The 16,588-nt window shown below is 52.0% G+C and overlaps 2 protein-coding genes across 2 annotated transcripts; one reads left to right on the forward strand and one right to left on the reverse strand.

The window, feature by feature from the left end:
• Nucleotides 1-701: 701 nt before the first annotated feature.
• Nucleotides 702-5,694, reverse strand: Noc4l (nucleolar complex associated 4 homolog). The gene is made up of 15 exons (XM_028857032.2): nt 5,521-5,694; nt 5,318-5,438; nt 4,735-4,841; nt 3,810-3,917; nt 3,384-3,533; nt 3,181-3,283; nt 3,006-3,040; nt 2,693-2,743; nt 2,494-2,605; nt 2,147-2,207; nt 1,871-1,981; nt 1,599-1,759; nt 1,410-1,492; nt 1,075-1,188; nt 702-993 (listed from the first exon to the last, which is right to left on the reverse strand). Exons 1-15 carry the CDS (start codon nt 5,635-5,637, stop codon nt 874-876), a joined length of 1,554 nt encoding a protein of 517 aa, XP_028712865.1. The 5' UTR covers nt 5,638-5,694; the 3' UTR covers nt 702-873.
• Nucleotides 5,695-5,751: 57 nt separating this feature from the next.
• On the forward strand, nt 5,752-10,465 carry Ddx51 (DEAD-box helicase 51). Its single transcript, XM_028857031.2, has 15 exons — nt 5,752-6,065; nt 6,160-6,293; nt 6,886-7,036; nt 7,282-7,427; nt 7,510-7,581; nt 7,741-7,847; nt 7,999-8,107; nt 8,197-8,342; nt 8,439-8,634; nt 8,716-8,831; nt 8,910-9,026; nt 9,145-9,246; nt 9,412-9,475; nt 9,575-9,709; nt 9,924-10,465. Exons 1-15 carry the CDS (start codon nt 5,771-5,773, stop codon nt 9,948-9,950), a joined length of 1,917 nt encoding a protein of 638 aa, XP_028712864.1. The 5' UTR covers nt 5,752-5,770; the 3' UTR covers nt 9,951-10,465.
• The last annotated feature ends 6,123 nt before the right edge of the window (nt 10,466-16,588 follow it).

Here is a 16,588-nt window from a genome sequence, read left to right on the forward strand (position 1 = left end):
CTAGTCCACCTGTAGGGTACCCCCAAGGCCACATTCAAGTGGAGCTTGAATAATGGGGTAACTTAAGGAAATAATGTGACCAGCAGAAATATCCTCAGGCAGGAACCAGACTGACTAGAGGAGAGCAGTGTGGCTAAGGGGATGGAAGCCAGCCTTGTGTCCCCCAATCATTTGGGTGGCAGACAAATCCACCCACCATCATTTTCTTCGAATCCTCTTGTAGGCCATGCACAGTAGGGCCTGTTGGCCAACCCATTGCAAATGGGTTCACACAGAATCCAGACAGCCAAACTGGGAGCAGACACGGCGTATACTCATCTGCTTGCAGACCACAGCTCCAAGACATCTCTCTTTGAACCCCGAGATGAAACTGAGGGTCCTTGACCTCACTGGAAACCAGGCTATTTGTGGTAAAGAGTAGGTAGACGAGCTACTAACTTCCAGCAGCCCACAGGATGGGGGGAGATCTGTGTCCCAGCACACCACTTGGGTACCCCGCCTCACCTGAGTCTAAACTAAGCACAGCTGGATACAGCAGTGCTGCCCCAGCACAGAGTGGGCCTAGTGCTCCTGTGCCGCCGCCAGGATCCCTGTGAAGTATCCAGGCCCTCCGTCCTGTCCTCCAGTCTACGGGAAAGGCAGAGGACTCTGACAGGCCCCCTCTCCCCAGCCCTGCCCAAGACCCAACTGACCAGACAGACTCCCTTAAAAAACCATTTATTTGAACCCAGGCATGGTGGTGCACCCTTGTAACCTCAACACTGGGGACGCTGAGGCAGGAGGACCACAAGTTACAGGCCAGCCTGGGCTACATAGTGAGATCCTGTCTCAGACCCGAAAAGAAAATTCTTAGGAGATGAGGCAAGAGTCAGGTCAGCTGAGAGTGAAGAGCTGGGCGCAGAGGTCGTTCTGTTGGCCCAGCAGGCCTTTAGCGGGGATGAACTCCAGGGGCACTGACCCAGCTGCCTTCTTCTTCAGGTCCTGCTCAAAGATCTGCAAAGGACACAGTGGCTTTGGGCTGGACGCAGTGGTCCCTGTGGCGGGCACCCCAACAGCCCTGTGCACGGCCCTCACCTCATATGCAGTAAGTTCCAGGAGTGGCGCAATGCTGACCTCGGGGACAGACAGCACATGGTTGATGACGCCGGCAGCTCTGGACACCTCAGGGTGGTAGTGCTGCTGGAGGGTCTAGGAGTAGCACACAGTGATGTCAACAGGAACTTCATGACATACCAGCAGGACCTTGGGACGGAGCCTGAAGTCCTGAGCCAATGTGGGGCTGCCAGTAACTGAGTACCTTGGCACACCCTGGCACGGTGCCCTGTGTGACCAAGATCCCGGGGGGCTGCTGGAGATGTGTCAGTGGAGACTCAAACGCCTTCCAGAATCTGCACAGGAAGGTGACTCACCTGCAGCTCCCACAGGCAGCTCTCCAAGGCATGGCTCTTGGCTGGGTCCTTCTCCACTGGGTCGTAAGGATCAGCATCTAGCTCTACAAACAGGATCAAGACTCCATTAGCCACCTGGCCTCCGGTGTCACAGGAGCCAGATATGATTCCTGCCAGGGTGTGCCACCATGCCCAGCCACTCCTGCTCACCAGGGCCCTGTGGGCGGTGCACCATAACTCGGCAGGCAGGGTGTCTACGCAACAGGTTGCAGATGAAGGGCAGGACCATGAGCAGGGCTTCGGGAGGCGCTGTGAGGGCCAGCCGGGCCAGGCGTTTGGCAAAGGCAGCCACCAGGTAGGCGGGGAGGTGACTGGGAGGACAAGAGGTGTGAGAAAATAGGTCCCCAACCATCCTTCCACCTCCTCCCCAACCAGCACTACAGCCCCCACAGACCATGGAGCTGGACACCCCCAACACTCACGAGGAGGAAAGGAAGAGGTCGGCTAAGTGAAAGAAACGGGCTCTGTACTTGACATGAAAGATGGATGGATCCAGGAGGCCATAGAGCTTTTGGTAGAAATCAGGGTATTCCCTGAGGGGCGACCAGAGAGGATACAGGTGAGCTGGTTAGAGGGACAGAACCCCAGGCAACCAAAGCTCCCCCTCGCACCTCTTCTGCATTAACTTCCCCCGGGTGAGCAATGCAGGCCCTTGAGAGAAACGAGAGCAGACCAGTGTGGGACCATCCGACACTCACAGGTTATGCTTGTGGATTAGGATGAAAAGCCCGTTCAAGGCCAGGAGGCTGATGGCACCGCCTGCAGAAACACGAAGACACGAGGCTACACCTTGCTCACCCTGGGCCTGAGCAGGGAAGGGAAGGATGGGCAGAGCTGCAGGTGGCCAGTCTACAGGGTGACTACCTAAGGCCACATGCAGGAAGGTCAATGGAGTTTAGCTCGGGTCTTTCAGGAAGGAGATGGCAGCCCGACCCATGCACAGGCAGGAGATGGCAGCCCGACCCATGCACAGGCAGGAGATGGCAGCCGGACCCATGCACAGTGAGCGCCCTTGCCAAACCGCCTGGGTGGAAGTCCTACTCACCCACGTCACAGGCACTTGTGAGGAAGTCAATCATGAGGGTGGGCTGAGCCAGGTGGGGCAGGATGGAGTCATGCATAGCCACCAGCACCTTCTTGTAGAGGCTGAGGGGCAGCTGTAGAGATTGTGGCAGTCATGGAGCTATTCTCCTTTCCCCCACTCCCCACTCCCAAATCGGGTGCTTCCACCCACCAGACCCTACCTTGTGCTTGAGGAAGCCAAGCCACATCTCCTGGAAAGCTTTTCTGTGCTCCTGCAATGGGACCGGGCAGCACATGTATCCCGACACACCCCAGTCCACCCGGCCCTTCTGCAGTCAACTGTGCGCCTCTGACCCGGACAGCCCATGCCAGACTGTGATGCCATGTCTCAGCACAAGCAACAGAGGGCACAGGAACTCGGGTCTGAAGCTGGTTACAATGACACATAAGTGTCATCACTTGAGACAGTGGAGTACAGCTATTGCCTATAATCTACCCAGAGAGGAAAAGGCCATGCCACGGAAAGCATCTCACCTTCAAGTGAACGACCTTCCACTTGTCCGATGTCTCTGTAATTACAGCAAAAAGGGGTCACCAACTTGCAAGAGGGGGAGACAGTAGCTGGCCAGGCTGACTGGTCTGGACTCTGTTCAGGAGCCCCCCTACCAGCGGGCAGGCTCCAGGGGGCTTTAACCTGCCCAGAACTCACGTGTATGCTTCACATAGAAGTTGGTGAGGAGGTCATGCTCTTTGAGCGGCAGGTTCACGGCAGACAACAACATGAAGGCATTGTTCCAGAACGTGAGTGTCACCTGTAGGAAGCCTAGCCTGAGCAGCTGTCCAGGCTGCTGCCGTCTCCTTGCCTCCCTGAGGTACTAGGACACAGGATGGTGATGGGACCCAGCTGTTTACCTCAGGTTGCTGGCTGGTGGCTCGGGCCACGATGCTTGTGGCCACCTGCATTGTGTGGTACCGGATGTCATCATATTCCAAGTACTCACAGAACTGGGAGATAAGCAGGCTGTGGTCATCCTCGGGGGTGAGCAGGCCTCCTACCACTGCCTGGGGACAGAGTTGGGTGAATGACTCTCTCCCACGGAGTGATCCTAGCATGGCCAAGAAGAGTGTCACAACCCGCCAAGCCCCACACCACCCGGCTGCCTGCCATTTCCTCTCCAACTCACAAGACAGAGACCAGAAAGCAGTAAGCCCTGCTTAGCTCCCAGGTCAAGGCAAGACCGGAACATAATATCCCCAGCTATCTGTTCAGACAGTTAGCCCGTGGAACCATCTTAGGCTGTGGCCACCACAACCCTCCAGGTCCCACCAAGGCCTCACCCTGAAGAGTGTGCGGGGGAAGAGGTAGTGACTTTCCCACTGGGGCTTCTCCAGGGGCTTCGCTCCTTCCAGCTGCACAAACTTCATGAGTGTCTTGAGGGCCAGCTCCTGGGAAGCAGAGAAGAGTGACCGTGATGTCCCCATCCTCCAGATGGCCTCCCAAAGCTCATCTAGCCTGAGGGTCTCTCTCAACCAGGCTGAGGCCTGGGCCAAGAAGCAGGAGAGAAAGGAGACCCCCATCTTATCTTGCTCCATGTTCTATGTATGTGATGATGGTGACAGTGACATGCTCTTGTTAACTTGGGACAGAACTTGTAACAGAATTTGGCCTGAGGTGTGTAGTGGTGTTCCCTCCGCCCATGACCTTGGGCTACAGGGCTTAAAGGAGGTGGTGCTTTCTGCCATTGTATGTGAACTCTGATAAGGAAAGGGATAGGGGTCACATGGAGAGGAGAGAGGTGGCTCAGTGGTTAAGAACACTGACTGATGTTTCAGAGGAACCGGGTTCAATTCCCAGGTCGTCCACAGTCCTATCATGCCAGGACCAAAAAAATAGTAAATAAATAAAAAGAAGGGACCATGTCATGGGCGGAGCAGACACCACTCCAGCAGTGTGCGCACAAGGTGGGTTTGCAGAGGGCGGTCACCTAACTGCCCTCTTGTCATGCAGTTTTGGAGACACCACACCAAACATGACAATAAAGGAAGCAGATACGGTGCCCAGAACTGGGATTGCAGACTCCACGTCTTAAGGGCCAGCTGAATCACACCACACAGTGAAACAGCTGTGTGGAAGACAAAAGTCTAGGTAGAAAAGCTTCTCTTAGACAAGGAAGCAGATGTTCACATCAACAGTCCCTACCTGGGCTTTGTGAAGTACTTTAGAGATGAGGGGAGAAGCGGGGTCAAGGGCTTCAAGACTCACCTTGACCTGGAAGGAGGGGTGGGTCAGGAGCTCCTCCAGGCGGTTACAGCAGCTGTGATAGCGGTGTCTCATCCACACTTGGTATTTGTGTGTGGCTCCCTGGGATCCTGAGGACAGAGGAGAGCTAACTCCCACGGATGTTCACGTGTGCCAAGCCAGACCAAAGTCCTAAACCCAGCCTCACCTTACCATTGTCTCCCATTTTCACAGCTGTAAACCTGCACCCAAACCAGGCCTTGGAAAAGACAATTTCTGAGCTCTGCCAAGTGGGAGTAGGTATTGAGACACAGTTCCTCTCACTTTGCCTCAGAATCTGGATCTCCCAAGCACTAGGACAGTGACACTTTGGAAGTGGCACAATTAAAACACGAAGCGGGGAAACAAAGCTGCTAAGTATACGACTTCATGTAGACCTGGCAAGTACACGGATCTCCCTTCCTGAGCCACAGTGAACTGAGTCCTCCTACACCAACCATATAGTCTATGACAGGGCCCTGGCTTGGGGTGCTCCTCCTGGTGTTGACAAGGCGTCCCATTGGGGCGGGCTGGCGGAGAGCACCCCAAGACCCTCTGAGTCACTCACCTGCCAGGACCGTGTCCTCGTGTGGCAGCGAGCCCACGAACAGCTCTTCCCGCTCCAGCAGGGTGCCGAAGAGTCGGCTGCATGTGCGCACTCCTTCCTGGATCTCCTCAGGGTCCTCGGACTGAGGCGGAAGGCCAGACAGGGTGACGCTGGGCACCGTTGTGACTCCCACTTGCCGCCCCAAGTCCGCCCCCGCCGCTCACCTGAAGCACCGCCAGGATGTCAAACACCGCGTTGGCCTGGCCACGGCTCGTTAGGACCGCCTGCAGTAGACGGCCAAGCTCCCCTCGGGAGCCCGCCGAAGACGGGTGGCGGTCCATGTGGCTGCTTAGCGGCTCCGGAGAACGGATGCCTGAGCCCAGCTTAGTCGCGCCTGTGACGTCACCAGCGTCTGATAGGTCCGCCCCCTGCCGCGTCATCAAGGAGCGCCGAGGAGCGACAGCGTGTGTGACTATGGCGCTGTTCCATGTTGCGCGGTACGCGGGCCCGGAGGCTTCCGAGCTGGGGGATGCAGAGGCAGAGGCGGGCAGCCGGGCGCGAGTGCTGCTCGAGCGGCTGCAGAACCGAGCCCGTGAGCGGCAGCAGCGGGAGCCGAAGCCTGAGTCCGCCGAGGTGGCCGCGGAAGCGGCAGGCAAGCGGCGGCGGCGGCGGCGGCCCCGGCGGCGGCGTGGGGTAAGCGGCTCGGTGGTTCAGAGCCCGGAGGCTCCTAGAGCGAAGCGGCAGAAAACGGACCACAACGCGGATGCAGGTGGGCTGTGCGTCCGAGATGTGGACGGGGCGTGGAGGCTTTTCCTGGGTGCGCTGCGGGGTTGATGTTCTCTACACTGTGTTGTGTCGCTCAGGGAGAGGCGAGGAGGCGCCTGGGGAGCTCAATGCCGGCGCAGAGGACTCAGATGAGAGGCCCCCAGAGCAGGCCCCGAGATCCCTGGCTCCAGGCCCTGTGCTGGGGGACTTTGCTAGGAGAAAGACACCGAAGGTGAGTCTGGCCGTCCACTTGCTACTCATCAGTCTTATCGGGGAGGTTTTTTGTATGTTTGTGGGTCTTGTTTTGTTTGTTTTTGCCATTACGTGACCCCTAACTACAGAATAGCGAGAGAGTTCCTGTGGGTATGTGTGGACGCTCTTGAAACTGAAATCCAAAGTCGTGTAAGAGCTATTGGGATAAGCCCTGTGGTGTGCCTGGCGGCCCCACGTAGACAACATCATTTCTGTGTGCAGGGAGGCAATTGCTGGCCTGGGTGTCTTGTCCGAAGGCTGCAAGAATGGGTGGTGGTGAAGGGTTGAGGAGAGACTAAGTCAGCTCTTGCATCAGGGTTGACTGCTCCATGGTGCTTGTTGTTTACTTTCAGCTCCCCTTGCTGGCCCTAAAATAGGAGTCAGGGTGGCTTGAGGAAACTTGTCCTGATAATATGCTCTTCACCCTGTTAACGTTCCCTTTTCCAGCACTTGCTCTCACCAGATGCCTCTCCAGAAGCTGCTGTTAGGGTCTCTTCGGTAGCTCCAGGTTCCTAATGTTGCTCCACGAGCCTGGAGGGCTCTGAGGAACTCCTGTGGTTTTTCTCTTTTAGGTCCAGCCTTTCCTGCCGGCATGGCTGGCAGAGCCAAGCTGTGTCAAGAAGAGTGTCACTGAGGATCTTACTCCTATCGAGGACATCCCTGAGGTTCACCCTGACTTGCAGAAGCAGCTGAGGGCTAATGGCATCTCTTCCTATTTTCCAGGTACTGCAGCCCTGGGCAGATGATGGGGTGAACTCCTCGAGGCAGCCATCCCTGGGCTGTCAGAGCTCCAGTGTAAGAGCTGTGGTTGAGGGGCCCCTACTGCACACCAGACCAGTGAACTTCTGCTCGGGTTCCTAACGATGAGCTTAGGTCTTAAACAGTCCTGCTGCTGTCTTTGACTAGGACGCCTGGGTGAAGTGGTATATTCTGGCATAGAGTTGACCTGTGCCTTTCCTTCCTTCCAGTCCAGGCAGCTGTGATTCCTGCCCTCCTGGAGAGTGCAGACAGTGGGTTTCTGGTAGGCAGAGGTGGCTATCAACCTAGCGACCTCTGTGTTTCTGCCCCAACGGGCAGTGGGAAAACACTGGCCTTTGTCATCCCCGTGGTACAGGTGAGTATAAGAGTACAGCTTCTAGCCAGAGCTGTTACAACAGGGAGGGTCCTGGTAGCACAGGTGACCTCTGTCCCTGCAGGCTCTGTTGCATCGAGTGGTCTGCCACATCCGTGCACTGGTTGTGCTTCCCACTAAGGAGCTGGCCCAACAGGTAGGACGGCCCTGCATCCAGAACTCTGTTTCCCCTGTCTTCGTTACCCCGTTGGATGTATGTGGTACTTACCCCTGGACCACCTGTATTAAATTCAAGAGTTTTCACGGTAGCAGGGGCCACCATCTATCTTAGGCCAGTGACAGATTCCTTTTGCAGGTGTGCAAAGTATTCAACATCTACACGGACACCACACCTCTGCGGGTTGCTTTGGTGACTGGACAGAAGTCACTGGCCAAGGAGCAGGAGAGCCTTGTCCAGAAGACGTAGGTGTGCCGGGTGGTGGCTCTTCAGGAGGTCCTTCCCCAGCCCAGCTGGTGTCCTTTGGCTAGGGTGGGGTTGGTGCTTTACATGTGAGGCTTTGCTATAAATGGCCCTCTGAGGCGTTTCCTTTCTTTGAGTCTTTCTGGTTTGTAGAGTAGATGGTTACCGTTGCCTGGCTGACATTGTGGTGGCCACACCTGGCCGCCTGGTGGACCACATTGACCAGACCCCAGGATTCAGCCTCCAGCAGCTCCGATTCCTGGTAGGCCACCTTCTGGACACCTGAGCTCTTGAGCTGGGGTGATCTCAGCAGGGAGTCTTCAGTTGGCCTTTGCTCCCTGTCTCCTGTAGATCATCGATGAGGCTGACCGCATGATAGACAGCATGCACCAGTGCTGGCTGCCCCGAGTGGTGGCAGCAGCCTTCTACAGTGAAGGCCCCTCAGGCTCCTGTGCCCTGCTCCAGAGGACACAGCCCCAGGCTGTGACTACTGCCAGGTACCCTGGTGGTCCCTTTCTTAGGTCCCCTTGCTGGCCCTAAAATAGGAGTCAAAATAAGCCCTTCGCCCTGCTGACGTGCTCGTCATTTTCCAGCACTTGCTCTCCCCAGATGCCTCTCCAGAAGCTGCTCTTCTCAGCCACACTGACCCAGAACCCTGAGAAGCTGCAGCGGCTTGGCCTCTACCAGCCAAGGCTTTTCTCCACAAGGCTGGGACACATTGGCCCTAAAGACACAGTTGAGGTGGATGGAAACTTGGAGGGGAAGTACACCTTCCCCGTGGGGCTCACGGTGAGCAAGTAGGGCATGTGGGGCAGGTTGGTGGCTAGGCCCAGGGCTTCTGGCTAGCACCCTGCTGTCCATTTCCCACAGCACCACTATGTGTCCTGTCGACTGAGCTCGAAGCCACTCATTGTCTTACACCTAGTCCTTGGGATGAACTTCTCAAGGGCCCTTTGCTTCACTAACTCTCGAGAGAATTCCCACAGGTAAGTTGGACCAAGGTGGGTGTAGCCAATGCAGACTAGACCTTGGCACCATCTGGCTTCTGTTTCTTCCCTACCCAGGCTCTTCCTGTTAGCACAAGCTTTTGGGGGTGTGAGTGTGGCTGAATTCTCCTCCCGCTATGGGCCTGGCCAAAGGAAGAAAATCTTGAAGCAGTTTGAACAGGGGAAGATCCAGCTGTGAGTACCTGGAGAACAAACAGGACCTGACTATATAGAGTTGGGGTGTTACTGGGCCCCTCTAGTTCCTGGGTAGTTGGTTCCTGAGAGGCTTGGAACTAACCCTGTGTCTCGTTAGCCTTATCAGCACGGATGCTACAGCTCGAGGCATTGATGTGCAGGGTGTGGAGCTGGTGATCAACTACGATGCCCCCCAGTACCTGAGGACCTATGTGCATAGGTAAGGAAGGGTTAGTCAGCAGTGGCCATTTGGGGGCTTATGAGCTTTTGGTCATGATATGTGGGATCACCTTACATAGTGGTTTGTGTGCAGTGTGGCCAAGAGAACAGCTGTCCTGTTAGGTCTCCAAGGCCACTGTCAGAATACACTCATGCTTGGTTTCAGGGTCGGGAGAACAGCCCGAGCTGGAAAAACAGGACAGGCCTTCACACTTCTCTTGAAAGTGCAGGTAAGACCATGTAGTTCTCAGCGGATGTGGTGGGTAGATCCATGCTGCTGCAGATGCACTTGGTCCTGACCCTTTCCCATGGAAACCCCTTCCCTCTAGGAAAGGAAGTTCCTCCAGATGGTGTCAGAAGCTGGGGTGCCTGAGCTGGCACGCCATGAGATCCCCAGGGAGCTCCTGCAGCCACTGGTTGCTCGTTACGAGACAGCCTTGTCTCAGCTGGAGAAGACTGTCAAGGTGAGTGCTTTTGGGCCCAGGTGGGGCTTTTGCAAGTCCAGCCTCTACTTGGTAATGTTGTCACACACTCTAGGAAAGGGAGGCAGGCAGGAAGCAGCCTCATGCCATGTGAAAGGCCTCCTGAGCACGGCACCTGTTGTCTCCCGGTTGTAGGGCAAGGGACCTGCAGACAGCAGGTAAGGGTACAGCAATGCAGAGCTCCCTTTCTCCCCAGGAAGAGCAGAAGCTGAAGACGGCCTAGATGGGAACAAGCGCCTGAAGGGAGCGTCCTGCTGAAATGAACATTGTGTGTAAGCGGAAGATACAGTTCTTGGGGGTTCCAGCGGAAACCCCCGCCCCCAAGCACCGTGGTCATCTTGGGCCAGGCAGCCTAGATGGTGGCTTAGTCCTGAAAAGTAACGGCCCTTGGTTTGTACTGCTGGCGTCCAACTGGTCTTTGGAAATAAGCTCAGGTAAAGCCGAAGGGTGCCTTCAGGAGCGTGATGAAAAACCACGGTCAGCATTACAGTGACTGCAGATTAAAGTGCTCCTAGCTTTATATCTCATGTCTGCAGAAAGACTATGGTGAGTCCAGGAATAGGTTGGTGGCAGCCTTGAAGATGTTTCTGTGGCTACTAGTCTTCAAGATGGTTTTATAATTAGCTACCAACCAAGTATAAAGTAAACTTAAATGGGGGCTAAAGAGTTGGCTCAGAGGTTAAGAGCACTGACTTCCAGATCCAGAGGTCCTGAGTTCAATTCCCAGCAACCACATGGTGGCTCACAACCACCTGTAATGAGATCTGGTGTCATCTTTTAGCCTGCAGGTGCACATGCAGACAGAACACTGTATACATAATAAATAAATAAATCTTAAAAAAAAGTAACTTAAATGATGGGAGAGTCCTTGTCTGAACATAGTCAAGGAGACTTAGCACTTAACCTGTGCTCATAAGCGGGCCTGTTTTTTTGGGGAAAAAAAAATCTGTATTAAAAAAGATAAAAAAAATGATAAAACTTTTTATTTATGTTGAGAAAAAAATAAATGGATAACTTTAACCCATGCAAATTCTCTGATAGCTTCAACATAGGAACCACTGAGCTATCCCTCTAACTCAGGAGACCTAGGCTAGCCCAAGAAAGCAACACAGGCCACAGGTGCCTTCTTCAGGCCCTTGTTGACTCTAGGAACTTGGATATGAGAGAGCCTCCCACCATTCTGCCCCAGGCTTTTTTCTTTTTTTTTTTAAATTTCACATATATGAATGTTTACCTGCACATATGCCTTTGTACAACATGTGTGCCTAGTGCCTGAAGAGACCAGAAGTGTGTGTCAGATCCCTTAGAACTAGAGCTGCAGACAATTGTGAGCTGCTGTGTGGGTGCTGGAACTGGACCCAGATCCTCTGCAAGAGTATTAAGTGTTCTTTTTTCTGTTTTTTTTTTTTTTTTTTAGACAGGGTTTCTCTGTGTAACTGGCTGTCCTGGAACTCACTTTGTAGACCAGGCTGGCCTCAAACTCAGAGATCTGTGTGCACCACCACACCAGGCTGCATTAAGTGTTCTTAACCACTGAGCCATCTCCCTAGCCCCTACCCAAGTCCTTTTTTTAATCTGGATCTACCACAGCCCTGACTTCCCTTGCGCCAGGCTGTGTCCCTTGTTCCTGTTTTTGCCTCCTCCCTGTAACCATCCAGATTGTTCATTGCCCTAAACCCAAGTTAACATCACTTTTTTTCTCACAGGATCAGATTCTTTCCCTATACCCAGACAGAGATCCTCCTGAATACTGTCTGTCAGGAGTGAGTTTAGTGAGGTCATGTGTGGTGGTATTGTGTTCCCCCAAATATTGTGCAACCTAATAAACTTATCTGGGGTCAGAGACAGAACAGCCACTAGATACAGAGGGTAGAAAATGGTGGCACTCACGCCTTTAATCCTAGCTCCAGAAGCTGAAATCCCTCTGGATCTCTGTGAGTTCAAGGCCACATTGGAAACAGCCAGGCATGGTGACTCACGCCTTTAATCCCAGGAGTTATGGCAGAAAGCAGAAAGATATATAAGGCGTGAAAACCAGGAACTAGAAGCTTTTAGCTGGTTAAGCTTCAGGCTTTCGAGCAGCAGTTCAGCTGAGATCCATTTGGATGAGGACTCAGAGGCTTCCAGTCTGAGGAAACAGGATCAGCTGAGGACTGTCGAGGTGAGGAAGCTGCGGCTTGTTCTGCTTCTCTGATCTTCCAACATTCACCCAAATACCTGGATCCAGGTTTGTTTCTATTAATAGGACCTTCTAACAATTCTTGCTACATCCATGTGCTTGCTGGCTTTCCATCTGAATAAGTGCCTAGGTAGCTGTGTGGGTGTTCACCTGACTCTTTCAGTAACTTTAATAAGATCGCTGACATTTAAAGTGCCTGAAGGTTATAGTTTCAATGTGTTTCATGTGTATTGGGCCCAGGGAATGATTTTCAAAGGCATGTTTAATTAGAAATGCCAGTTTTCTAACAAACTCCTTTTTTAAAATATTTTTATTTTATAATTAATTTAATTTTACATATCAGCTATGGATACCTCTGTCCTCCCTCCTCCCACTCCCCAGTCTCCCCGCCCCCCCCCCAGCTAGAGTTTTCCTTCCTTGCCCACAGTCAAGACAAATCTCTGTCACCTGCCAGTCCCACAGCCGCTCAGACCCAACCAAGTAAACACAGAGACTTATATTGTTTACAAACTGTATGGCCGTGGCAGGCTTCTTGCTAACTGTTCTTATAGCTTAAATTAATCCATTTCCATAAATCTATACCTTGCCACGTGGCCTCGTGGCTTACTGGCATCTTCACATGCTGCTTGTCATGGCGGTGGCTGGCAGTGACTCCTTCCGTCTTCCTGTTCTTTCAATTTTCCTCTCTGTTAGTCCCGCCTATACTTCCTGCCTAGCCACTGGCCAATCAGTGTTTTATTTATTGACCAATCAGAGCAATTTGCCATACAGACCATCCCACAGCACCCCCCAATCCACCTCCCATTCCCATCTCCTCCAAGGCAAGGTCTCCCCTGGGGATTCAGCCCAGCCTGGTAGACTAAGCCAAGGCAGGTCCAATCCCCTCCTCCCTACACCAAGGCTGAGAAAAGTTTCTTAGCATAGGCCCTAGGTTCCAAAAAGCCAGCTCATGCACCAAGGACAGGTCCTGGTCCCACTGCCTGGGGGCCTCCCAAATAGTTCAAGTTAATCAACTGTCTCACTTATCCCTAGGGCCTGGTCCAGTTCCATGGGGGCTCCTCAGCCATTGGTTCACAGTTCATGTGTTTCCACTAGTTTGGCTATTTGTCCCTGTGCTTTTTCCAGTCATGGTCTCAATATCTCTTGCTCATATAATCCCTCCTCTTTCTTGCCGATTGGACTCCTGGAGCTCCACCTGGGGCTTGGCCGTGGATCTCTGCATCTGCTTCCATCAGTCACCGGATGAGAGTTCTATCAAGACAGTTAGGGTGTTCGGCCATCCGATCACCAGAGTAGGTCAGCTTGGGCTTTCTCTCGACCATTGCCAGTAGTCTATTGTGGAGGTAGCTTTGTGGATTTCTGGGGACCTCTCTAGCACTCTGCTTCTTCCTATTACCATTGGGGTCTTCATCTATCATGGTATCTCTTTCCTTGTTTCTGTGCAGTGTGTGTGTGTGTGTTGCATTATGGAAGCCAGAAGAGGACATCAGATCCCCTGGACTGAGTTATAGACAGTTGTGAGCTACTATGTGGGTGCTGGGAATTGAACTTGTGTCCTCTGGAGCAGTAACCAGTGCCCTTTAAATGTTGAGCCATGTCTCTGACCTATCATTGTTTCTTTCTTTTTTTTCATCTCACAGTCCATCCTTTATTTTTCATATTTTCTTGTGACTTTTACAATGATCTATCTTGGTAAGGAGTTTATGTCCATTTCACAGGCCTAGCCTTCCAAGAGAAAACACCAGACTCAGAGGCCCTAGCAATCCTCACTGGGCTTCCCCAGGCCCCACTGTGTTCTTAAACCACAGACTTTATGGATAAATACAGCCACTGATCTATCATAGGATATTCACAGTTGATTTTTGATACAACTGATATCTTCAAAAATTTTATTTATTTTTACTCATTTATTTTATACCCCAGCCGCAGGGCCCCCCCCCCATTCTTGTTTTGTTTTTTGAGACAGAGCTTCTCTGTGTAAACTGGCTGTCCTGGAACTTGCCCTGTAGACAGTCTTGAACTTAAGAGATTGACTGCTAGAGGCCAGCCTGGGCTACACATTTAATAGCCGGGTGGTGGTGGCACACGTCTTTAATCCCAACAGTGGGAGGCAGAGGCAAGCGGATTTCTGTGAGTTCGAGGCCAGCCTGTTCTGCAGAGTGAATTTCAGGACAGGCTCCCAAGCTATACAGAGGAACCTTGCCCAGGGGGTGGGCGGGGGCGGGGGTGTCAACTGCCTCTGCCTCTTGAGTGCTGGGATTTGCTGTGAGCTGCAGAACTATGAAGCAGGAACTCAGCTGGCACTGACAAGGCTAACCCAGCAGAGCCCGGGACTCTGGCTCTTGAGTGTGTTAGCTGATTCCTGCAGTGAATTCCTGTGTGCTGTTGTAGCTCTCCCATTCGATTCTTTCCCCAAGAACTTTTGACAGTCTGGTTGATCACTGGGCACAACTTCCCCTGTACATTTGGGGTATTTGGATAACATCCCCCAGCTGTGTGTGAAAACAGTCACACAGTCAAAACCGGTTTTCCACAACCAGGTCTTTGTTCCTCTCTCCAGTATAAACTTAGAGGTCCACTTTCCTGCAGTTGTCTTCATTGGTGGGCATTTGGTCAGGGTTAAGTGTCCAGGCAAAAGTATCTCATTAGGGAACAAGTGTGCCCTGGGCTCACCCTGTCAGCAGATAGGAAAGTGCTGCCCCAAGCTAACCTTGAACTAACAATTCCTAACTCCTTTTACTTTCACCTTGGTTTATTAGTCAGCTTAGTGTCTAACCACACTTAGGAATGCAGTATTACACACAGATTCCCCCTTTTCCCTTCTTAGATTTCCCTAATTGATTTAAGCGCATGCTCCCCTCTCTCTCCCCCTCTCATGACCCCATACCCTTTAAGAGTTCACTGAGGCTTTTACAAGTCACTCCCTCCTTGAGTCATAAAGAAAAGCCTGATAGTCACTGCCTGGTGTAAACTCTTATCTGCTTTTATGACCCTGAAAGAATTCAAGCCTTGTGACCTTGCTTTGGACAGAGAATTGTTGATTGTATGTGTATAAAAACTGGAAACTTCAGAGACTCAAGGTAGAACTTAGATTTAGAATGAACTTGGGACAATAAAGCGAATGGACAGTGGTGGTGGTGGGGCTTTCGATAGGGATTAAAGGCTGTGCCACCAGAACTGATAAAGTTAGTCCTAAAGAGAGTTATTAGAGCTAGGATTTTCACAGACCAAAACAGAGATTTGCTGATGAGATAAATCTTCCAGACTAATAACCCTGTAGAATCTGCTAGTCCCTAGCCTCGTATACTCTTCGAGGGGGTCACAGGACCAAAGGAAACTGACTCTGTCCCAGCAGCAATGAATGGCAGTAGCTGCTCCTTAGCTGGTGGGATTCTGTCTGAGTCAGCTGACCTAGGTCTTATGCATGCTGTCAAGCTGCTGAGTTCATCTGCCCTACAACCCTGTTGTGTCTGGAAAACAGGTTTCCTTGAAGTTTTGGACTACCTCTGGGTCTTAGTTTTTTCTGTACCCTCTTCCTCGAAGATCCCTGAGCCTTGGAGGGAGAGAGATGAAATGTTCCCTTTCAGGCTCAACCCTCTCCATAGTCTCTTTGCACCACTGAGCAGCTGCTATCTGCTGCCAGCAGCTTTTATGATAGAGCTGAGGGGCACACTTATCTGTGGGTGTAGCAATGCCATCAGCAGTCATTTTAACACCATGCCATTTAACAGAATAATAGGATTTGTTTCTCAAGCCTATGACCTATCCAGCTACAGGTTCTTGGCCTCATTAACATAACAGTACCTGGTATGGATTCTATCTCATGGAGCAGGCCTTACCCAATCAGAAAGTGGCTGAGGGGCTAGAGAAGAATTAGCAGTTAGGAGCATTTTCTGTATTTCAGAGGACCTAGGTTTAATTCCTAGTACCCACATGACATCATACAACTGCCTACAATTCCAGTTACAGGGGCTCCAATGTCCTCCAAGGGCACCAGGCACACACATGACACACAGACACATTGGAATTAAAAACAAGTATCAAGTAAGCAGTTGGTACCTGGCTGGTGGAACACACCTTTAATCCCAGCACTTGGGAGGCAGATACAGGTGGATCTCTGTGAGTTCGAGGCCAGCCTGGTGTTCAGAGCGAGTTCCAGGCCAGCCGGGGCCACCCAGAGAAACCCAGCCTCTGTTGTTGTTTTTAAAGCAGTTGCTTACTCCTCTAACATTTGTGCCATTGTTGCACTAGCAGTGGACGTGTTTTGTCAGCCTGGTCATTGTAGCTCACACGATTCACACTTGTGACATCAATAGGGAAGCATCATCCAGGTTGAATATCAACTTTGTCTCTCCATGTTCTAAGTTCTGAAGGTAACCAAGAACATTGGCAGTGGTCTGCAATGTTTGGGGGTCCGTGGGACCCAATTGGCCAACAGCTCAAAAAGGCAACCCATTCCTGGTTCAGGGGTTGTTTGCTAGCCTATATAATGTAGTTGGGATATTGTTTCCCTGGGTCCCCAATAAAGGGTAACTTCATTTAAACTAGTATGTGTATATTAGAACATGTCTGTAGAAGATTTCCAATAGAGCCTTTTCAAAAGTATTAGTTATCGGTGGCGTCTTGAAGATACTTAAGACTGCTGTGTGTCAAACCGCTTACCTACTTTTTTTTTTTGTTGT

Source organism: Peromyscus leucopus, chromosome 23 (assembly GCF_004664715.2).
Source record: "Peromyscus leucopus breed LL Stock chromosome 23, UCI_PerLeu_2.1, whole genome shotgun sequence".
Classification (NCBI taxonomy): Eukaryota; Metazoa; Chordata; class Mammalia; order Rodentia; family Cricetidae; genus Peromyscus; species Peromyscus leucopus.